Source organism: Anastrepha ludens, chromosome 3 (assembly GCF_028408465.1).
Source record: "Anastrepha ludens isolate Willacy chromosome 3, idAnaLude1.1, whole genome shotgun sequence".
Lineage (NCBI taxonomy): Eukaryota > Metazoa > Arthropoda > Insecta > Diptera > Tephritidae > Anastrepha > Anastrepha ludens.
The window spans coordinates 73,353,805-73,378,485 of record NC_071499.1 but is presented as its reverse complement, the minus strand read 5'-3'; the positions used below and the strand labels follow the sequence as shown (position 1 = coordinate 73,378,485).

Here is a 24,681-nt window from a genome sequence, read left to right as displayed (position 1 = left end):
GGAGCGTGTTTGCCGAAAATGAAAAAATAATAATTTTCCCCCGAAAATTTTTGAAAACAAAAAAAATTTTAAATAAAATGTTTAGTAAATATGTTTAATGCTAAAAAAATAAAAATTAACAATTTGTTAAAGAGAAATGAAAATATTCCACTTTAAGAAACTCTATGGCAAAATTCCATTTCCAGCATTGAATAAATCTCAAAATTATAAAAATTTGTTTCAAAATTTTTCGGGTTTACTTTTTTTTATACTACAATAAAGTTTTAGAAACATTTACGGCAATGTCCAAAATGCTTGGACAACTTGACATGTAATCGCGCGAAATTTAAGTAGGCAGCGGCCCTCGAGAACGAGTTCTAAATTCGTGCAATTCGCTGCGGGGCTGGTATAAGAGTTTCTTGTATGAGTTTGTGACCAAATAAATTCACTTGTCAAATTTTGAATTTAAATTGCAGTTAATGCTGCGGTTAACGAACTACATCACATCATCGGCTATAAGCGTATTTAATATAAATCCCACAAAGCAAAGCAGCAGCACGTCATAATTCGTATGCATGTTCTCTCATCCGCTTACGCAGATTGTGTTACTACACCAAGCCCGCTTTGTATGCACATCTGCAACTGCGATGCACGTATGAGGATATTTCATGCGAACATTAGCAATAACCAGCTGCTGCCTGTAAAATAGTGAAGCAATAATCACTTACGGAATAGTTTATGCCATCAGCTAATTTTCTAACAGCATGCACGGAGGCATATGCTGCAATAATTACACGATGCAACGAGGTATATATGTATGTGTATGCATGCGTGCACTTGCGTATAGATGGTATTGTATTGCGTAAATACATTTATGTTGAGTGTTGCACTGAAGTACCTACTGATCATAAAATATATAACAACTTTTAAGTTTAGGAAAAACATTTTCATTTGCGCAGGATCTTAAAAGTTCGAATTTGTTTGTTAGCAGCTTTTTGTTTTGAAAGCACCGCCAAATTGACGCCATCGAGTCTTATTTGAGGAATGTTAAGTAGGAAATGTATAATTTATAGTACTGAAAAGAATTCGATTTAGTTCGTGAGCGCCATAAAAATAGTTAAAATTCACTACCTATATATTAGCTAAATTTGTTATCGCTTAGAGGAAGCTCACTTCCATTGATTAATTCGTAATCAAGCAAAATTGCGGTATTTGTTGCTGTTTGGCACACATTGTGGACTGATAGACTCATTTGATAATTCTTCTTCGAAAGTGCTGCTGGAAATGCATTTATTGTCAACGGATTGCTATTATACATAGGTAACAAATTTATTTGATTTTATTTTTTGCCTCCTAATGAGACATTTTTCACTACTTTGCCAAGCAAACACTAAAACGAAACTCCCGGGACGATTTATCGGTATTCTATAGCATTCAGGCCTACAAAATAATTCGCTTTGATGCCTTTGAACTATTCTTTCTGGTATCATTTCAAGGTGTTGGATACCATCTATTGCGGATAAACCTGAAACAATTGAATTCAATGTCCGAATTGTGCCTAAATGTCGGTCGAGAATTTAAGAGAAGACTCTAACTTGAAAGATCCTATATCTTCTCATGTTCAGTAGCTTTTGTACTATCAAGTACATTTCCATGTTTGATTATTACTTTTGACGAAAATACTTGGATTCAGTGGGAGTTAAAATGGATTCCGTGAGAGCAAAATTTATTATTCATAATGGTTTGGTGAATCATTCCTCATAATTAACAAAATAAGTTATGTTAGATTATACGGGTGATATCGCTTGCTAACTAAATACGACATTTTTAAGGTTAGGATAACCTTATAGCAATTCCAGTTAAACCTACCTAATCTACCTGAACTCTACTCAACCTAAGCAGGTTTTCAAAGAAGGCGTCTCGAGAAAAGATAACGATTGGCTGTTATTGTTCTTGATGTTGTTGAAGTGACTGAGTATTTTTATTGAGATAGTCCTAATTAGCGGCTAGCGAGGTTTTACGTGAAATCCAAGTATTAGCAGCAAATTCTGTATCTCTATGTCTGATATGTGATTTCATTAATTTGCTGTAGAAAAGGCCTACCGAAAGAGCAAAGTCTTGCTCTAGCCAGACCTGGACTTTCACATAAATAATGGAAAAGATTTTCTTACACCCACTCCGCCTGACAGCTTCTGGAGATGGGATTGAAATGAAGGTTAAGCCTGGCTGCATGATCCCCTACCTTCAAGTGACTTGTAACGGTTGCAGTGATACGTGAAATGTTTGGGCGAGAGCATCTTAATGAATGGGGTAGCAACTGTCACTGACTCTGTTGTGTCTGGTGCCGAACCTTTTCTTGCTAGCTCATCTGCTCATTACCCTCTGCATTCCTATGACCTATGACTTGCTCAAGCAGGTCTTCAGCCACCTTCTTCCGATGAGTTTTTTGAAAGAAATTCAACTCTCTTGGAACGAGTCGAGCAGCCACGCGTCTCATGCCCAATTGATGGTGTAAAATGTTGTGAATTGATTCATGAGACACGCTAAGTTCACGAGCTACCTCCCTCAAACTTAAATGATGGTTTTCCAGCACCATTTCCTTGACTTTTTCAACATTTTCATCCATTAAAGACCAGATCGAAGCAAATCTTCCTCGACTTCTCTGTCCTCTGCAAAATACTTATACCTCTCGTAGACCCGTGTGTTAGCTAAAGCACACTCGCCTTAGGCTTTCTGCAACATTTTCAGCGATTCGGCACACGAAATCTTTTTCAAAACACAAAGCTTAAGACAAATTCTTTGTTCGATATTTTTATCCATAGGGAAAATCGCAGAGCACACCTGCGGTTGAATGATATAATTAAATGCCAAAAACAAGCTGGTTTACAGATCACGCTCAAACTCTGCGACACTATAGAGGACAATTGTACCAACATTCAAGTACAAAACTTTAGACATATGTATGTGTAACACGCGCTTTTTAAATGAACAATTCCCGTTATTTTTGGAACAGAATGTAAATCTTCGGTAATGTCACGCCTCCTTGAATGACTATAGTATGAACTCTATTAGTATAAAAAAAATAATAATAAATACGTAAAACTTTCCCATAGGTCGAACTGCTATTGTTATGAACACTCTACACCTGTGCTGAATATATTTTTACATATCACTATAGCAAACCAATTTTATTCCATACTGCAATTGTTGTCACGATTGTCTTGCTCATGTGAAAACCCTCACGACATAATTTCCACATTTAGTAATTTCCACAAAGAAATTATTCGCAATTTTGCACATTCATTATTAAGTGTAAAATCCGCATCCCCTTTTAAAATACTCCGAATTGTTCAGGTAAAAGCACACTTAGGTAAATGGTTTTACATTGCGGAGGTACAATGAATTTAACGCACCAGTTACGTGTGTTAATTAGCAGTATATTGACGAGGCTTCTTCGTTTCCCTACCTCAGAATTTCATAGTTATTTTATGCAAAATTCAAATTAGCATTTTTTTTTGATTTCTCACAATTGGCACCCCATCCACTTAACACACAAATATGTGCATATACACATACATACATATGCATATGTATATAGGTATGCGTGTTAAATATCGAAATTGGTGATTTTTTTGGGCGCACCAGTAAATTGGAATATTCGTGAGTTCCTTTCGGTGTTCGGTCTGTTAAACTTCGTTAACAAGAACAAAGCAACTGCCTACTATTCCCTATTCTATGCAGGGTACTCAGCACAACGTAACCGGATAAGTTCCAACAATATTTGCATATGAAATTGTGTTGACGATGCCAGTTGATGTTACAACGAGTACTACTGTTGCTTCTGCTTTGAATGCTGTGGACAATGCCTGCCAATAGTTTTATTTTTTCTTCCATTTGTGGCTGCTGTTGGCAATTGCTCGTTCGTCACATTTGATGTTGTTTCTTGCAAATATGTACTTTGTTGTTGATGCTGCCGCAGTGAAATGCAATACATCTTGTGCAAGCAAATGCTATTACTAACACACTTACTTACTTACATACACCAAACAACATATTGCCCTATATATGAATGTGTTCATACAAATAATGTTACACTTCGTTGCCTTCGGTTTACCTAACTGGAAATTAGTATAGTTGACTAAAAAGACATACGTACGTGTGTATGTGCTCGTATGTTGCTGAAGAAGCTCATAAATGGGTTATGCAGAAGTAGCTACTTCATGGAGCACTTCAGCAATTGCGCATTTCTGTAAGTACTTGTCCTAGTGGTAAATGTTGCAAACATACATACATATGCGACATATGAGTATCAACTCCACATAGCACTCACTTTCATGCGTATACTGTACACACTTCATGTGGGTTATGAATATGAAATTGAAGCATAACATTGTCCTAACAAAGTGATCACACTCTGGCACTTCGTCTTCTCGCCTGACTGTTGCTTTTGCTGCAACATATTGTCTTGGGCAAACAAATTATGATTTTTCATAATAACAGAGGTGCCGTAGAACAGCGTCAAGAGAGCGCAGTTAAAAGAAAGCAGCCAGTGCTTGGAGTTGGCAATATGTATGTATGTATATGTAATAAAGTTCTTTGCTGTTATAACCTCAAGTGTGAGGTGTATTTAAGTCGAAGTTCAGCCGCAAGGTACTCAACATTAACATTTTAATCAATTTTGGCTATTTCTCTTTTTTAATGTCCATTGTTTTGCATAAAAATATAGCTAATTGCCTAACAAAAACCACTTCAATCTAATTTTGAAAATTTGCGCAAAAATTAAAAACATTCCGGAAAATTTCATACCAACTCCATCGTTTTTAATTAGAATTGTGCGACAAATTTTTGATATGCTGTTTTATTCCATTTAATTTTCACTAACAGGGAGCCAGTTTGAAGTTGCTGAGACATCCGGTTGATTTATTATAATTTTTTTCTTTGATGGTGCTGCGCATTTTCCCCTTGTAACAAATGCACGAACTTTTTATTAAATTTTCATTTAAATTACTTTCACGATTGGCTTTAAAGTAGCCAAATGTGTCAAGCTTATCGGAGCTTATCTCACCAACGGAAATTTCGATTTATTGTTTCACTTTTCGAGTCGCCTCAAGATATTTGGCGTAAGGGGTATCCTTATCGGTACTCCACGAAATATAGTCTAATGGAGTTAAATCATAGTTTCTGGGCGGCCATCTTCGTTTTAGTTTTATTAAAGGATGTCGGTGTAATAAGAAAAGCCGTCCTGTTGAAATCATGTATATCAACTGCTTAAATATAGCGTATGTCGCCAGCGCATACTGCCACAGCACGCACAATGGGATCTGTCGTATTCTAACTATACGTTGCTCTCTCTCGCTCCGATGTATTAGCGTGGCGTTAGAGCCGTGCGCACATATGGCGATTAACACTATAACGTGCATAGACACACGCGCATGCGCAATACTATCTATCCTATTCTAACAATATGTTGCTCTCTTCCGCTCTAGTATAGTAATATGGCGTTAGTGCTGTACGTTTGCGTCACTCAATTTCTTTCTCTGTTATATTCTAATGCCTTGTATATAATGTATATGTGGTTCTCTCTTACTCATACAATACGAGTAACGTCGAACGACTTAGACTAGAGCCTTAGCGTAGGAGTGGGGAAAAAGACCAAGCACCGCAAACGGAGACGTGAATAGCCTAGAGTGTATCTAAGATATATATAAGGTATAGCTCTCTTTCTCTTTTTCCTCTACGTTATATCTTTTTTCTCTCTCGCGGAACGAAAATGCCAAAAACGTTGCATAGCCTTGAAATTTTACTCTCCATTCTCGCTCGTCCATCGACGCCTAAGAAGTTTGACTTCAAAAATAAATAAAATAAAATAGAATAAAATCAAATAATATATAATAAAAAATTTAAAATATAATGAAAATAAGTTCAAAGCAAAAATAATTTGTATTTACTTAAATAAAATATAATAGTATGAAATTAAATAAAAATAAATGAAACTGAAGTAATAAAAAATATGATAAAAAACAATAGAAAAGTATAAAAAAAATAATACTTTAAATAAAAATAGAATAAAAAGTTAAAATGAGAAATAAAAAAGACTGAACTAAAGTGCAACGAAAAAAACACAATATATAAACTAAAATAATATAAAATAAATTAATAGAAGAGAATACAAAAAGAAGATATAAGTACCAGAAGCGATATATAATTCTTAGAGAAGTGCTCCTGAAGAATCAATGCAATGTGAGCCGTTTTTAGCACAAAACGAGGTTTTACTTTTTCAGGCACAAAATAAAAAAAATTAAATAAAAACAATAAAAATAAAAATATATAAAATTGTATCAAATAAAATAAGAAATCCAATAAAATAAAATGAAAAAAGGATAAAATAACATAAAAGTATAATATATGAAAAAAAACAGAATTAAAAAAGAGATAAATAAATAATTGGCGCGCACATTTCTATTAGATGTTTGGCCGAGCTCGTCCTCCTACTTGTGGTGTGCGCCTTGATGTTGTTCCACAAATGGAGGACCTACAGTTTTAAGCCAACTCCGAACAGAAATACTCGTACACTCGGAGGTTTGGCATTGCCTGCTATTAGAAACTACTTATGGAAGCTAATACTACAAGTTCTAGCCATACTATGGAATCTTTTACTTTGCGAAGAAGTGTGAGCGATTTCAATAAATTTAATAAAATCAGAAGTCTGCGCTTTAGCACATTGAACAATCTGTAACTAAGAGCATCAAAGGGACGAATGTAAATTAAACATTTTTTTTAATTATTTCTATCAAATAGCCTTGATCTTGGAAATTGGTTGGTAAAAGTATATAGATACACAAGCCGATCCATCAAATAGGTTTGTCTTTAGTCGATCGGATACAATTTTTTTCGAAAATCAGATAGAAACCGCCGTTGCAATCCATGGCGAACGTTACTGCATCATGATAACCAATTTTGATTTTCCCAAATTTATGAGGAAAGCATGAAGAAAAAGACGAAACATGATTTCAACGGCGGTTTCTACCTGATTTTCGAAAAAAATTGTATCCGATCGACTAAAGACAAACCTATTTGATGGATCGGCTTGTGTATCTATATACTTTTACCAACCTATTTCCAAGATCAAGGCTATTTGATAGAAATAATTAAAAAAAATGTTTAATTTACATTCGTCCCTTTGATGCTCTTAGTTACAGATTGTTCAATGTGCTAAAGCGCAGACTTCTGATTTTATTAAATTTATTGAAATCGCTCACACTTCTTCGCAAAGTAAAAGATTCCATAGTATGGCTAGAACTTGTAGTATTAGCTTCCATAAGTAGTTTCTAATAGCAGGCAATGCCAAACCTCCGAGTGTACGAGTATTTCTGTTCGGAGTTGGCTTAAAACTGTAGGTCCTCCATTTGTGGAACAACATCAAGGCGCACACCACAAGTAGGAGGACGAGCTCGGCCAAACATCTAATAGAAATGTGCGCGCCAATTATTTATTTATCTCTTTTTTAATTCTGTTTTTTTTCATATATTATACTTTTATGTTATTTTATCCTTTTTTCATTTTATTTTATTGGATTTCTTATTTTATTTGATACAATTTTATATATTTTTATTTTTATTGTTTTTATTTAATTTTTTTTATTTTGTGCCTGAAAAAGTAAAACCTCGTTTTGTGCTAAAAACGGCTCACATTGCATTGATTCTTCAGGAGCACTTCTCTAAGAATTATATATCGCTTCTGGTACTTATCTTCTTTTTGTATTCTCTTCTATTAATTTATTTTATATTATTTTAGTTTATATATTGTGTTTTTTTCGTTGCACTTTAGTTCAGTCTTTTTTATTTCTCATTTTAACTTTTTATTCTATTTTTATTTATTATTTATTATTATTTTATTATTTTTTTTATACTTTTCTATTGTTTTTTATCATATTTTTTATTACTTCAGTTTCATTTATTTTTATTTAATTTCATACTATTATATTTTATTTAAGTAAATACAAATTATTTTTGCTTTGAACTTATTTTCATTATATTTAAAATTTTTTATTATATCTTATTTGATTTTATTCTATTTTATTTTATTTATTTTTGAAGTGAAACTTCTTAGGCGTCGATGGACGAGCGAGAATGGATAGTAAAATTTCAATGTTATGCAACGTTTTGGGTATTTTCGTTCCGCGAGAGAGAAAAAAGATATAACGTAGAGGAAAAGAAGAAAGAGAGCTATACCTTATAAATATCTTAGATACACTTTAGGCTATTCACGTCTCCCTTTTCTGCGGTCCCTGGTCTTTTTTCGCACTCCTACGCTAAGGCTCTAGTCTAAGTCGGACGACGTTACTCGTATTGTATGAGCCAGAGAGAACCACGTTAGGCGTTAGAATATAACAGAGAAGAGAGTGACGCGTAAACGTACAGCACTAACGCCACATTATATAGCGAAAGGGAGCAACATATTGTTAGAATAGGATTAGTATTGCGCATGCGCGTGCCTTGTCTATGCACGTTATAGTGCGCACGGCTCTAACGCCACGCTAATACATCGGAGCGAGAGAGAGCAACGTGTAGTTAGAATACGACAGGCAGTACGCGTTGGCGACAGACGCTATATATGCGCAGTTGATATACCACGTGTATTACTTTTTCAATTTTGTATTATCTGCAAATGTAGTGAATTTTTTAGATATATATTCTTTCTCTCTCTTTCTCTAATTCTCTCATTCCCTCTCGGGTCTCTCCCTCTTTCTTTGTCTGCCTTGAAAGTTTCACTTCTATTATGTGCACTACGCTACACGCACTTTTTATTTTCTGTCATTTTTGTATTCAAATTTTTTCATTTCGTATTACTTGAGTTCAATATATTTGTATCTTTATTAACTTTTCTGTTCTTATTTCAGTTTATTCTATTTAATTTTTGTTTATTTACTTATTTTTTTTATAACTTATCTCATTTTTCTATTTTTTTATTGTCGCCCATTTTCATTAATTTTTTTATAGTTTTTATTTTTAGATTTTTAATTTAAATGAATTTTTATTTTAATAACTTTTTATTTTTATTTTGTTTCATATTATTTTCATGTTTTATATGCTGTATATTTATGTGTTTTATTTTATATAATTTTTTCGATATTATTTTTTGTATTTGGTTAAATTTCTATGTTTTTTTTCTTAATTATATGCTATATATTTTATTTTTTTATTTTATTCATCATGTTTCGTCTTTAATTTTATTTTAGACCATTTCAGTTTGTTTTAACTTTTTTTGTTTTAATAATCATTGTATTGTTCTATCAGGAAATTCTTTGCGAGCTTTTGTAACCTAAGTTTTGAAGGAAATATTTTAGTCCCAATATAATATGAATTCAAAGCAATTAAACTCATTTTAAGTCGTTTCTAACAGCATTTGCAACCGTATACACAAACATTTTTAAAAGTTTAATCACCTTGGATGTCCCACTTTCGAAGTGATTAAATAATAACTTGCATCCTAAGTTATTCAAGTAAATATCTGAATATCTGCACCTATGTGCATACATATACGCACTAACAAATCTCCACGCCATTATACCAGCCACACCAAAGGGAGCAATAGGTATAACAACAGCAGGGTAACAACTGAATACCCTTAATCGTCCCATTTTAGGTGATATTACATTTTCTCAACTCCCATTTTATGCGTAGAGAATGTAAAATAATGGAAGCGTTAAATTGGTAACGTGTGCAGCTGTTGCAGCCTCCTCAAGAACATGGTTTATTGCTTCCACGGTTCTTGCTGTTCCTGCTGCAGTTCTAGCGTTTGTTATTGTTGCATGCTTTTATCTTCTCTATTTCGTTGGCAACCTTCTTGCGATACTCTCGAGTGCTCAGCGATAATGGTGTCACTGTGATTGCTTTGGTTAAGATGGTGTGTGTGTGTGTGTGTACTTTCCAGTTGATTGCAAGTTGTTTACTTCAGATACATTACATTAAATTACGCTTAACGCTTACGTTACCCTACAGTCGAGTGCAGACGCCCCGTTTCCCGCTTCTGTTGAAGATATACGTTACCTTTGGTAGCTGCTTCCACAAGTATGTTCTACGAACAGCAGGCGGCGCACAGCTTTGCGGTTTTCCAATACAACTGCTTTGTGTAATGGGCGGCGCGCTTGCGCAACTTCCAACACTGAGCAGACCTTTTCCCCAAGCTCGAATGTGGCAGATTATGTTGCCATCGACGATTAAGGCGGGTTTCTTCGCATGCGTTTATTTATATAATAATTGTTTTTTTATGCATTACTGTATTATCTTTTTCTTTTCTTTTATGTTTCTTGTTGCCCCCTAGGTTTTGTTTCATCATTTATGTGTCATGGCTTTGCATGATTGCGTACGTGTGGTACGAAATGGTTTAGTTATGTATGTATGGATGTTGTTCGAAACGCAATGGTTTCTTATTATTTTTTATATTATCTTTCTGTTGGTGATGCATTATTTGTAATTCGATCGCTGCAACTGATTGCAACGCACTTTTGTTTTTGATTATATTGAAAGAGCTGAAAAGTTTATCGATGTCCCAATCCGCTCGATTATTCTAAAAATAGAAAAAAACAGTGGTTTATTTATTTGAAACTTTCTAGTGTTTTCCTTGTATGAATAGTAAAACTTTTAGTTTTTCTTAAAAACCAAACCACTAAGAAAGATCTTCGATGACGCCAAATCACAAGACTTAGTAGGTAATTCACATCCTCGCGGTGCAAATTAAGAGTGTTCCGATTCCAACAAACAAGCAGCAAAATCTCGCTCTCGCCGATCATTTGGGCATCGATTTGACTACGTTCTTCGTCGGCTGTGTTCTCGTATGGGACCAATTTTTTCTTGCCAGTTACCATCCGCTCCAAAAATGAAGCAACTTCGTTGCGCACAAAGACTCTAAGACGTTAATTCGGTTCACTATTATCTCGGACTATTTTGTGTCACCTTATGCAAATGGTTCCAAATGTTTTTCTGGTTAATTTTAATCTTCCTGGGATTCTTCATTTTCCATGTTTTTATCAACGTTTTCCACGATTCATCTAGCAGAGAGTGGCTCTGCTTCTACATCCATATTAGATACATATGCAAAAACTGTATCGTATACTTTTTATACTTTTATTGCATTCGTTTTTTTTTTTTTGTTGGGGCTATAAATAGCAAAATAGCACACATTTTCTTGAGTATCCGTTTCCATATTTTACCTTGATCGTAGTGGTACTGGGAATGTATCGAATTTTTCGTGTTTTCACCTCCTTCACCAAGCACAAAACTTACAAAGAACTTTTTTTGAAGTGTTGTGTCGGAAAACGCTCACAACTTTTTACTTCATCAATTTTTGTTTTCATTCAATGTTTTAATATTTTTTTACTGGTACAGTGTTCAGGACCCTCCTAACCTCAAGAGAAGAGTTGGAACGGAACGATCTACATTCATGTATGTACAGATGACTCAAAGCTCGAGGGTAGGATGGGCGGAGATGTATGTATATTCCGAACGCCTGGGGAGCTCTTTCTTCAGTTTTTGGCTTCCCGACTACTGCAGTGTCTTTCAGCCTGAACTTCAGGCAATAAAAAAAGCCGTGGCACTGTACCAGATGTGATGTGATAACTGGAGAAAATGTAGAAAAATCCCTTACAAAGCAGGCGACAACCTCTAAGGTAGCCACGAAATTCCGCACATCTCTTAACGAGATGGCTGAGTCATTTCACCTAAAGGTAACATGGTAACACAGGTAATACAATTTCACTTAGTATTTTCAACTTTGTTGTTGGGTTTTAAATATTTCCGCAACTTTCGATACACAAAACAATATTATTCCCCTTCTCATTCCCTCTACGAATTTTGGATATTGTCTGTGCAATATCGTCCCAAGCCCAGTGTATTGTTTTGGTTGGGTCCTCGACCTTTTTTAATTTTCCCCTCAGAAAGTATTTGACTTGTGATTTGAATATATCCAGTGTTACAAGTCGTTTCCATAAGAAAAGCCAATTTTTTTCCAGGTGAAACACACGAAGATCAGGACACAATCTAATCACATTAAAATCAAAACTCGTTTAAATAAGACTACACTTTTTAAATAAAAGGTAATCAGATTGGACGTATTTTTTCCAATAGTGTTTTTCGACAGATCACGCGCGACTACTGACAAACTAAATATATAATTTTTTTCAGTATTCTTTCAAATTTCCTCCAGAAAAGATTTACACCTCAACAAGTGTAACAAATCGTAACATTTTATTACGTAAATCGACGCTCTGTGAAAAGTGTTCATCGCGCGCTCAAACCAACTTAGGTGGTACAGCGATGAGGCCCATTTTTGGCTTAATGAGTACGTCAATAAGTAAAATTGCCATATTTGAACTGAAGAACACCCCGAAGCCATTCAAGAACAGCCAGCCATTACATCCATTGAAAACAACCGTTTGGTGCGGCCTATGGGCTGGAGGAATCATCGGCCCATATTTCTTCAAAGACGTAGCTGGCGCCAAAGTAACAGTGAATGGCGAACGCTATCGATAAATTTTTGATGCCGGCAATTGAAGCCAGGACCAGTGGACAGGCAATGGCAAACCTCCCAGAGTATGAGAGTGAAAAAGCTCTTCATAAAAAATATCTGCCGTTCGGAGTCGACTTAAAACTGTAGGTTCCTCCATTAGTGGAACAACATCAAGACGCACGCCAGAAATAGGAAGGGGAGCTCGGCCAAACACCCACAAAGGATGTACGCGCCAATCATATATACGAGGTGTGTTCAAAAAGTATCACGAATTTTGAATTTTCGCAGGTTACGTATATTCGAATTTCGATTTTTTTGTGGCGATATGTTGGAACTCATGTCTCTCACTCATGCCGACGAGTTCGGCCATTTTGAATGTTTAGTTAATTGTTGACAGCTGCTTTGCTTGCGTCTTCGATTTTTACCTATCAAATTTTGTGTGAAATTTTGTGTATCAAATTTTGTGTGAAAAACGAAATTAAGTGATGCATTCCGAATGTTGACTCTGTCATACGGGGAAGCTACTTTGGACCAAAGCAAGGTATGAGACGGGTCGCCGCAAAATTCGTACCAAAACTGCTCAATTTCGACCAAAAGTAGCATCGCATGAACATTTTTAATGAGATGTTGGGCTCTGTCCGCGACGACCCAAATTTGCTCCAGAGGGTCATAACTGGCGACGAATCGTGGATTTATGGTTATGCCGTGGAAACCAAAGCTCAATCATCTCAATGGAAGCTGCTGCGCGAACCAAGACCGAAAAAAGCGCGCCAAGTTCGGTCGAATGTAAAAATTTTGCTTACCGTTTTCTTCAATTACAGGGGCGTTGTGCATCTTACCACATAGTAAAATGGCCAATAAGGAATATTACCTGCAAATTATGCGCAATTTGTGCGAAGCAATCCGCCAGAAACACGCAGATTTGTGAAAGAATAAAAATTGGATCTTGCATCACGATAACGCCTCTGCTCACACATCGTTGCTTGTGTGCGACTTTTTGGCCAAAAACAACACACTAATGATGCCACAGCCACCGTATTCCCCAGATCTGGCCCCCTATGACTTTTTCGTGTTCTCGAAACTGAGGAGGCCTATGAAAGGACGACGCTACGCTACGATTGACGAGATAAAGACGGCATCGAAGGAGCCCAAGGAGCTGAACAAGATAAAAAAATTACTTTTTGAAGTGCTTCGAGGAATGGAAAAAATGTTGGCACAAGTTCATAATATCTCACGGGGATTACTTTGAAGGGGACAAAATAGATATTAATGAATAAATAAATAATTTTTGAAAAAACTCAAAATTCGGGATACTTTTTGAACACACATCGTATATATAAATGTAAATTCTAAATGCTTTGTGGATAAACCTGCTCCAATTGAGGCATTGGAAGTCAACATTACTAAATTTGCTCACGAGATACCGACCGAAGTCCTCCAGCGAGTCATTCAAAATTGCTGTTTGCGGGCGACCGAATTACGGCGCAGTTACGGCCAACATTTGAAATGGATTATCTTTGAAAAATAATTGGGATCAATGGTTCTACACAAAAATAATAAAGATTGCCCAATCAATTTGCATTTTCATTGTTTTATTTCAATTTAAAATCCGATACATCTAAATCGATCTTCCTTTAAAAAAGGGACTTACTCTGTTTGAGTAGAAGCGTCAAGCAAAGGATGTGCCGTCTCGGGCTCATTCCAACAATGCAAACTTTCGATAGTCATCGAAAGAGCATCATTAGACAATTTCGCCCTTTTGTGATCAGGGCTAATCTCGAATTTCGTTGCCAAAAAGTGATACACGCAAGTGATTTCGCCTTATTTCAGTGAAGTACCGCGACATGAGCAAGCTTAACGCCCACTTTTGCCCACGTTTTGTGGCACAACAAAAACATTATTGCCTGCTAATTTTTTCAGCAAAGCTTTTCATTTCGATGCTTTTGAGCATTTTTTGCTTAGAATTTTCTGTGAAATAAAAATTTGCTTTTCCAAGACGACATCACGCATTTATTAGTAAATAGACATAGAAAATTAGATATCTTACATCACCCTTAATTATTGGTTCATGAAAAATAATGAGCATTAAAAAACATGATTAAAAAACTTGTCGAAATGTTGATGTTCTATTGTTAGTTGTAGTCTCTGACAAAGGCAAACTTTTATATGTAAATAAAAATGATGGTTAAAATTCGAAGGTCAAAGGTGGTATTATAATTGTGAAATGGCTTGTATATAAAGGATGGTTAAATTTCAAGGGCCGATGTTGAATGTGAACCACACCGTTGGACTTCTTTCTTTGGTGTTATTTGAAAGAAAAGGGGTACGTCGATAAGCCAGCAACAATTTAAGAGGTAAAGGATTATGCCCCAGCGTCATCGAAAATTCGGATCATCGGATGAAGGTGTGCCGCCGAAGCCGTGGCAGCCATTTGGCCGATATTTTGTTCCATACGTAATTGAGCTATACCAATATTATCATAATAAAGAGAAATGACAATAATTTCCTAAAAAAATTGTATTTTATTCAAATCAACACCGGCCCTTGAAACTTAACCACCCTTTATAGATGTATATATACGTATATAATATATGCCGGCAATGGAATGAGCAATACTGCTGCCATTCAACAGTCTTTTGTGTAATACATTAACAGTAAACATCAGTGACAATTTACTAAGTGAAAAAGTACGTTTTTATGTTGCATGAAAATCGACACGTTTGTTAATTTTTTTTAAATAAATTATTTGATTACTTGGCTTTTGTCGATTCAAACTGTTTTTTGTCATACCTATATGATATTATAAAACTGATAATAAATAATATATATATTTTTTTACCATTATTAATTTTCGTTTCTTTATTAAAATAAATTATATTACCATTTATTTTGCTCTCATAAATAAAAAACCATCTATAATTTATTTGGTGGTTTCTATCAATAATACGTGAGTGTTTTCGTATTAATTGCTAAAATGAAATTTTTACCATGTACATATATGTAAGATGGCAGCCAGCCCTGAATCGTATGTAACACCCCAGTACGAAGAAGGAAAGAGTTGGTCGTCAGCGTAACCTCAGCAGTAGCAGTAGTCATTTTTTTTCCGATCATTTTTTTAAATGAACTTTGTAATACATTTTTCTTCATATTCAATTACTATTTTTTGGAATAATAAAAACTGTTCAAGCTTACATGGGGGCTCAACCGATCGCATAACATTTTTTGCATTCTAAATCGGAATGCTACGCTCGGGCAAAGAAATCAGAAAGCCGTCAAGCAGCAGAGAAACGCAGAACATAGCAAAACCCTCCAATAAGCAGCAAGCAGCAGAAAAAAACGCAAAAGAAAACGCAAAGGCAGAACATTCAGCTGAACGAAACGCAGTCGAAGCAGGCAGAGAAGGCGAAGCAACGAACAGCCGAGTTACTACACACGAACAGCAGCAGATCAGCGAGAAAAGTCACGGGTTACCCAAAATGGAAGATAAAATGGAAATTTTCTTTAAATCATTTATCGAGAAAATGAACCAAAACGATGCCAGTAAAGGTAATGTCACTATTGATGCATTCGCAAAAGTCGTACCTAATTTTGACGGGGTATCTATTCCAATTCGGCAATGGATATCTAATTTTGACGAGAATGCTGAGGCTTATGAGTTGACAGCAAAACAGAAGTATGTCAATGCGCGAAATAAAATGAAGGGCACTGCAGCTTTGTTGTTGGAAACAATTACAGTCTCCAACTATAACTCGTTGTGTGAAGCGTTGATAGACGAATTTGACAAGCCACTAAATAGCGCAGAGGTACATAAGCTATTAATTCAACGTCGAAAACAAGCAACAGAAAACTTCCATGAATACGTGTTACAAATGCGGAAAATAGCAGCACTAGGTAAGGTTGATGATCAGTCAATTATAACGTACATAGCTGATGGTGTTGAGTTGCGCAACGAACAAAAGTATCCATTATATAGTGCTCGATCCTACAAAGAGTTGATCAAAGCATATGAGTTGGTGGAGCCGTTGGCAAAACACAGCGAAGCAAATAAACGTCGGCAGATAGCAAGCACTCGTAAAGAAGTGGATAAAAGTAGTAATGACGGCGAGCGTAAAAATCAACATTGTTTTAATTGCGGGTCGACACAGCACAAGAGGGCTGAGTGCACAGAAGACACGAAATGCTTTAAATGTAATGGCGCTGGCCATATGGCTAAGCAATGCACCACCACGAAGCAAAACGTTGTAAACGTAGTATTCGACGAAAAACGCATGAAACAGCTGAAAATCAATAACAACAATGTGTCTTGTTTGGTGGACACTGGAGCAGACGTTTCGCTAATGCGTAAGAGTGTATATGGCCAAATAGGTAGCAATTGTGAACTGCGAAAAAGTTTTGCTAGACTGTATGGCTTAGGCAACGTCGCCGCCGATGTGTTAGGAGAATTTACAACACAAGTCGTTGTTGACGAGTTGAGTACACAACATACGTTTTTGGTTGTAAAAGATAGCAAAATAAATGTAGACGCAATTGTAGGGTACGATTTTCTGAAAAAGTTTTTGGTAATACTAAATGCCAAGGGGTATAATTTCTCACGATCACAAGATGACACAAATGCAGGAGAAACTAGTTACAATGTTTTAAATGTTCATAGCAGCAATGAGGTAGATGTGGATCCTAAATACAAAGAAGCAGTCAAACAGTTGATTGATAACTATAAGCCGAGTTTTATTCAATCAAACAGTCACATTAAATTAAATATTGTCCCGAAAAGCAACAATATTATTCTTCGCGAATCACCTAGCCGATTGTCAGTAATGGAAAGGGAGTTTGTACGTAAGCAAGTAGCTGAATGGCTGCAAAAAGGCATTATCCGCGAATCATGTTCAGAAGTCGCTAGCAAGGTTGTGCTGGCAAAGAAAAAAGATGGAAGCTACAGATTGTGCGTTGATTTTCGTAAGCTAAATTCCATGGTTATGAAAGACAGGTTTCCAGTACCGATTGTCGAAGAGGTTCTTGAGAAAATGCAGGGTGCAAAATATTTTACCGTGATGGACCTTGCAAATGGATTTTTCCATGTCGGAGTTGAGGAGCAATGCAAAAAATACACGGCGTTTGTCACAAAAGAAGGTCTTTATGAATTTAACAGGGCTCCATTTGGATTTTGTAATTCGCCCGCTGTTTTCATAAGATATATTAACCACATTTTTCAAAAATTAATTAACGCAGGTATAATGGAAATTTATGTTGATGATATTATTATTTTTGGAGGTACAGAAGAACAATGCTTAGACAATATGCAAATGGTATTGAACCAAGCCCAGCAGTATGGTTTGGAAATTAAGTGGTCGAAATGCCAATTTTTGAAAAAGAGAGTCGCGTTTTTAGGACACGAAGTTGAGAATGGGCGTATCTGGCCGGGGAAAAGCAAAGTCAAAGCCGTCAAAAACTTTCCGATACCAAAAAACATTCGAGACGTACAGGCTTTTTTGGGTTTAACCGGATATTTTCGCAAATTTATCCGTAACTATGCTGGTATAGCTAGGCCCTTGACACAACTGTTAAGAAAAAACGAAGTATTTCAGATAAAAGAAGAAGAAATAAAGGCAATTGATGATTTGAAGTCGGCACTCATTGCAGAACCTGTACTGCAAATATATAAGCAGAACGCTGAGACACAGCTACACGTCGATGCGTCGAAACATGGGTTCGGGGCAACGTTGATACAGCTCCAGAACGGAGAATGGCATCCGGTTTTCTACTGGAGTAAAAAGACTTCTCCACAAGAAGAAAAATTACACAGCTATTTTCTTGAGGTAAAAGCAGCATACTTAGCCACAAAAAAGTTGCGTCACTACCTGATGGGTATACAGTTTTCACTAGTCACAGATTGCGCGGCTTTCAAGCAGACAAATGCGAAAAGAGATATACCACGTGAAGTGGTTCAATGGTTGATGTACCTGCAAGATTTTGCATACAATATAGAGCACCGATCTGGCAACAGAATGAAGCATGTAGATAGCTTAAGTCGATTTCCCGTGATGACAGTGACCTCAGAAGTTCAAGCCCAGATCGCAAGAGCTCAGAAGCAGGACTCACATTTGACAGCTGTAGCAGAGATTCTTAAAGAAAAACCATATGAAAACTTTAAATTGAAAAATCAATTAGTTTATAAGCAAGTCGATGGGCAGGATGTATTGGCTATACCAAAGAGCATGGAGAACGAAATAATTAAAGAGACGCATAGATTCGGGCACATGGGTGGCCAAAAGACAATGCATGCTATACGACAGAGTTACTATATTCCACATCTTGAAAAGAAAGTTCAGCAGGTAATTCAAAATTGTGTCGAATGCATTATGCACAATCATAAGCTGGGTAAGAAAGAAGATTATCTGCATTGTATTGACAAAGGGGACAGTCCCCTTTCTACCCTCCATGTCGACCATTTGGGTACTCTGGATACAACATCAAAGTGTTACAAGTATATTTTCGCTATCGTCGATGGATTCTCCAAGTATACGTGGATATACCCTACCAAGAGCACAGATGCACAGGAAGTTGTAAGGCACCTGGAGTCATGGGTGACAATATTCGGCAGTCCGCTGCGTATAATAAGCGACCAAGGCACAGCGTTCACGTCGAAACTGTTTAAAGAATTTTGCGAAAAAAATAAAATCGACCATGTTGAGGTAACAACCGGCGTCCCAAGGGGAAACGGTCAGATCGAGAGAGTGAACCGCGTAATTATTTCGATTCTAGCAAAGATGTCAGCAAAAGAGCCGGATAAATGGTACAAATATACGTCACAAGTGCAACGCGCAATCAATTCTCACGTTCACTCTTCTACAAAGTTTACACCGTTTGAAGTGATGTTCGGTGTAAAGATGCGAAACGAAGCCGATATAGAGCTGCTAAAAGTACTCCAAGAAGAACTGCTGGTAGTCACACAAAATGAGCGAAACCAAATCCGTCAGGAAGCCAGAAAACAAATACTTAAAGCGCAAGAAGTGTACAAATCCAACTATGATCGAAAACGAAAAGGAGAGCATGGATATCAAATATCCGATTTAGTAGCCATCAAAGTCACACAGTTCGTAACAGGTAAAAAACTGGCCAGTAAATACATCGGCCCATACCAAGTAAGCAAAGTTAAAAGACATGGCAGATACGATGTGAAAAAAGTTGGGGACTTCCGAGGCCCAAGTCAAACATCAACTAGCGCAGATAATATGAAGCTATGGCGGTATTATGAGCACAATGAAGACGATCACGACGAAGAGTCATCTGAGGCATATGACAATCAGGATGACCGAGTGTAAGATGGCAGCCAGCCCTGAATCGTATGTAACACCCCAGTACGAAGAAGGAAAGAGTTGGTCGTCAGCGTAACCTCAGCAGTAGCAGTAGTCATTTTTTTTCCGATCATTTTTTTAAATGAACTTTGTAATACATTTTTCTTCATATTCAATTACTATTTTTTGGAATAATAAAAACTGTTCAAGCTTACATATATGTATGTACGAGTATATGAATGTAGTCATATTTATTTGTAGTCGCCGCGTTTGCAAGCCGATGGTGTCACCTCAATGCATTCGGAGAAAAAAATTTCGAGCTATGTAGTAATTATGTGTGAGCAAAAAATTTGCTCCCGACAATTGGAATAACTCAAATACGTCAGTGTATTTAATGGAAATACAATTTTTGAAAAAAAAAATAAAGCAATCGTAGAGAAACAGTGCAAATAAATAGCACAGAAAACACAGCAAAACAAATGTCACCGCAAAACAGTTTGTAAGCTTATCAAACATTTACGAAATTGCTTTTACTTTTTACCCATTGAACTCAACTGGAAAGTATTAAAAGGACACATGTACTCGTATGTTCATGCACATATAGCTATATAGTTCAAGTGATTTGTAGAGATATATTTCAACCGCAATTTAGCCATAAAATGCAGCACCTGCACTCGCTTCATTTTTCCTTGATATTTTTAGCGACTGCCTTTTGCTGCCCTGCAACCAAGAAAATATTTTCTTAATGTTTTGCTTTTGTTTCCTTTGTGCTTACAGATGGCCCACAATTGCAGGCGCCGCGCTTTACCACACAACCCTCGTCATCCGGTTCGATAGTGAGTGAAGGACGCACGAAAATCCTCCAGTGTCATGCCTTGGGTAAGTACTGTCCATTTGCCAACATATCTGTGTGTACGTATGTATGTATATAGGATGTTATAAATATAATATTGTAAGTATGTAATCCACTAACATCACAATGCGCCATTGACAAAATCCCTGGAATGCCATTCAAAATGTTCTCTATATACATATGTATTATAGTTCTTACTTACAAGCAGCTACTTCCCCTTTCAATTTCTGCATAGTGATACGGTTGTCGCATTCTTTTACTATTGCTCAAGGATATTCGTGTATATGTGATTGTTCGTAAAGGCTGCTTTTATTTAAGCCCCTCGCAACATGCGTCCATTGAACGAGCATCTACCAGCTATTTAACCGTCCAAATATCCGGGCGGATGAAAATAAGCAGTCGTTTACTGGAACTCCTACTCTTCAACTGCACTGGCTACTTTCACCCGTCTACTTATAGTCACACTTTTACTGCCTGTCGCACTGCCTGATTTTGCCATTCCCTTGCTGCTTGGGACATTGTAAGTCGATAGCCGTAACCACCTCTTCATCTCGCTGCTTTCTTTACTGCTTCATCGTTTTCTTGTAGCTGTGTTGCTTAAGAATAAGCCAACCAATGATCTTCGACGACAATAACCATGCCAGCGCAACATTGCTCTTTTTTCGGATAATGAAGTGGAAAAATAATAACTTTTTATGAGGCTTCTTGTGGCTGTTCAATACATGTTACCTCCTACCTTACTCTTGTTTCGCTTGAGTTCCAAGTGGCCACCCACATTTCATTTGAGTAAGCTTCTTAGTCATTTTTGCAGATACGTACCATATAAGTATATGTATTGCACCCTTTTGACATTCGATATCCACTTTTTGATTACTTTCATTATCTCCATTAATGTATTAATGTGCGCAAGTAAATATAATACAATATTTTCAGTCAGCTTAAAGAAGAGGTACACTTCGTTTTTGATTCTATACAAAACTGCTTACATGTGGCCTCATCTGAGTTAAGGGGGAAGTCTACTGTGAATTTTTCAAAAAATCGATTTTTTTTTTATTAGCTTAAAAAATACTTTGAACCCTCTTAAATAAGGTACAATATGTGTTACAGCTGGCTAAATTTTTCTTCGTTGAAATTTCGACCTTTTCCCGAAGCGCTCCAAAGCGCGTACCTGCTATACTGAAACTTTAAACGCATTTTTCTCGAAACTAAGTTTTTGTATACGGTGTACACGATATCTCGAGTTCTGATAAATGAATCAGCTTAAAAATTTAATTATATATTCTCTGTAATAGTGTCTCTCGTCTGATATAGGATTTTTTTGATATCGTTATTTGTTAAATTGTTATAAACAATAGTAACATCAATTTTAGGCAAAAAAAAGAAAAAAATTTCAAGAATTTTTTTTTTCAACGCCAAAATTTTTTATCGACATAATCCTACGTCAGACGTCCTATGTAGTTTTCTGTTTAATAGAAAAAAGAGTGGCAAAATTCAGACAGACTACCATTGTACAAAAATGTAAATGCCGCTAAATAGGCGTATCCTTCTCGCAATACGCGTTGTACTATTTTTAGTTTTGCGAGAAATTTAGAAAGCGTACGTTCTGTTTATAAAATGGGCTCTGCGTATAAAAAACGATTTCAAGCAATCTTCCTACGTGCGCACCCTAACGGTCTAAAAATCACACGCGCATCTGCAGCAAATTATTTGAATAAGTCGAAGGCGTTCATAATTAAATAGATGCAACTGTCTACCAAGGTTAAGGGGTTAGTGGTAGTCAGAGGCCCGAAAAGATTATGATTTTCAATAATAATTACACAAATAAAAACATTGCAGTAATACATCATGTTTTGACTTGACTTTAGAAAAATTAAAAAAAGAAAATTAATAATTGACTTTTACCGCTTCTCCACCGTTTCTCCAGAAGTCCCTTGGCATTATCATCATAAGTCCTTAGAGATTCATCTAAAATCAATCAGACAAGAGAAATTAGTTTTATTAATAGATAATCTTGTGCCTGGTCGAAGCTTTTTTTCTTTTGTTTTTCAAAATTAACATTATGGCGGCCTCAGAAAATATTTGTCTGATTTTCGAGAAAAATACCTAGAATTGCTTTAAAAAAAATCGAAATTTCGCAAAAAAAAAATCCTTCGCCCGGGCACGAATTTTTTATGTTGTTTAAAAGCAGTATAAATTTTATTGAAATCTATCAAGCGTTTTTTAAGTTACAGTGATCACCAGTTCGATCACACAGTTTTGAGAAAAACACATTTAAAGTTTTGCTACCTTTGTTCATTGTAGAATAACTCGAAAAGTATTTGTCGGATTCACTTCAAAATTTCACACAATATTTTTAAGATATAATACTTTAAAGAAATGCAAAAAACAAATCAAAATTTTTAAAAATTCTGACTACTCCTAGCCCTTAGAAAACGTTGAACTTCACCCGACGCGACCCAAAAAAAAGTCGGTCCTGGTGTACTGCTGATCATCGGCAACTTCAACGGACTGTTAAAGTTCATGTTTGGGGTGGCCGTTTTGCAGATTTGGCCGTTTATTTATGCTTACCGCCAATTTGAATGCAGTTTTCATGAACAAAATTTACCAAAAAGCCTTATTGCCGTCAGCTGCGAAGAGTTTTGAAACATCTAGCCAAATTTTGACCTACAGCTCAATGCGGCCTTCGAACGGCAGATGGTTTTTATGAAGAGCTTTTTTATGGCAAAAATACACTCAGAGGTTTATCAATGCGACCGCTATTAGAGACAACCGTTCAATCGTGTGTTTCATGCACGGTTTTTCGAACCCGGACATATAATTACTGAATTACTATAATATACCCAAAGTTCCATCCTTACTTGGCCTTTAATAACTATGAAAAAATTTGGAAAAATGCAGCAATTTCTTCGGTTAACATTTTATTTGGTAAAATACAATTTATTGAGTCAATGGCCGTAAACAATAATGAGAAGATGGTCACCATTTCCATTTCCGCGCGTTTTTCATGAATATTAGCCTTAGAGTTGAGCGTTTGAGGTTTATTAGTGGACACCTTCCCCTTCATGTATTTAGTTCCACAGGAAAAGGTACGACACTGTCAAATCGGCAACGGAGAAGGCTAGTCAAATCCGCTGTTTTTGCAGATGAGCTGCATTTGGAAATAAGCCGGGCATTGTCCTAAATAAATTTATCGTCTGTTAGGCCAATAATTTTCCAACTAATGTTTCCCAATGATTAATTAACCATAAAGTGGTTTCGGCATGTTTAATCGCGGCGAGCAATGGCGCAACAAGGTCCAGCCGATATTTTTTATGTGCCATTTTCGGTTTGCAACAATCTTGTGATATTCGGGACTTGTAATTTCCTGCAAGGTACAAGAAATTGGGAAGGCCACTCAAAATTTAGAAAAAAAATTAAAAGATTTTAGAGTCTTTGTCTTATTTTACAATATATTTTTGGCACTATTTGTGCATTTTTGTGAAGAGAAATTAAAAAAATAATATCGACCTGTACCATTTTATACTAAATTAACGGAAAAGTCCATTTTTTTTAAAACATATTGAACGGAAATTTACAAAGCGCTGGGTAAATATTAAAGAAAACAAAATAAAAAATAAAAATATAAGTGACTCATTTTTTGGCGTGTCACAAAATGCTACCCCAATCGAGAAAAAAAAATTTTTTTGTGCATCCCTAGTGTACATGTGTTCTTTTATTTCATTTTATCCAAACATTCGTATATAGCATAGCATAGCACAATTATGTGCATATTTCGATTTCCATTCAATTTTCTATCCCTTTTGACAGAACTTTAATAGGATTATAAAATTGCTACTTGAGTAATGCGGATTCAATTCAATAATACCATATTTTTTACATGTTTATGTGCATACAGTTAGGACGACTTTAGAAAGTAACTAATATTTAACTCAAATATTAATATGGACAGTGTGGGAAGTAAGCAGAGGTCGGAGCCGCTTAGTTAGCTATTCATTAATCCTTAGCAAAAATTGGTCTCTCTGGCTGGAGTACTAAGCTTATCTAAAGAGC

At 36.0% G+C, this 24,681-nt stretch overlaps 1 protein-coding gene across 1 annotated transcript in view; it reads left to right on the top strand.

Annotated features, from left to right (window-relative positions):
* The first annotated feature begins 19,806 nt into the window (after positions 1-19,806).
* Positions 19,807-24,681, top strand: part of LOC128857553 (protein sidekick-like) — a 125,770-nt gene continuing 120,895 nt past the window's right edge. The window contains exons 1-2 of the mRNA XM_054093305.1: positions 19,807-19,858; positions 20,556-20,657. Coding sequence (XP_053949280.1) covers positions 19,807-19,858; positions 20,556-20,657 — 154 coding nt within the window. The remainder of the gene's footprint in view (positions 19,859-20,555; positions 20,658-24,681) is intronic.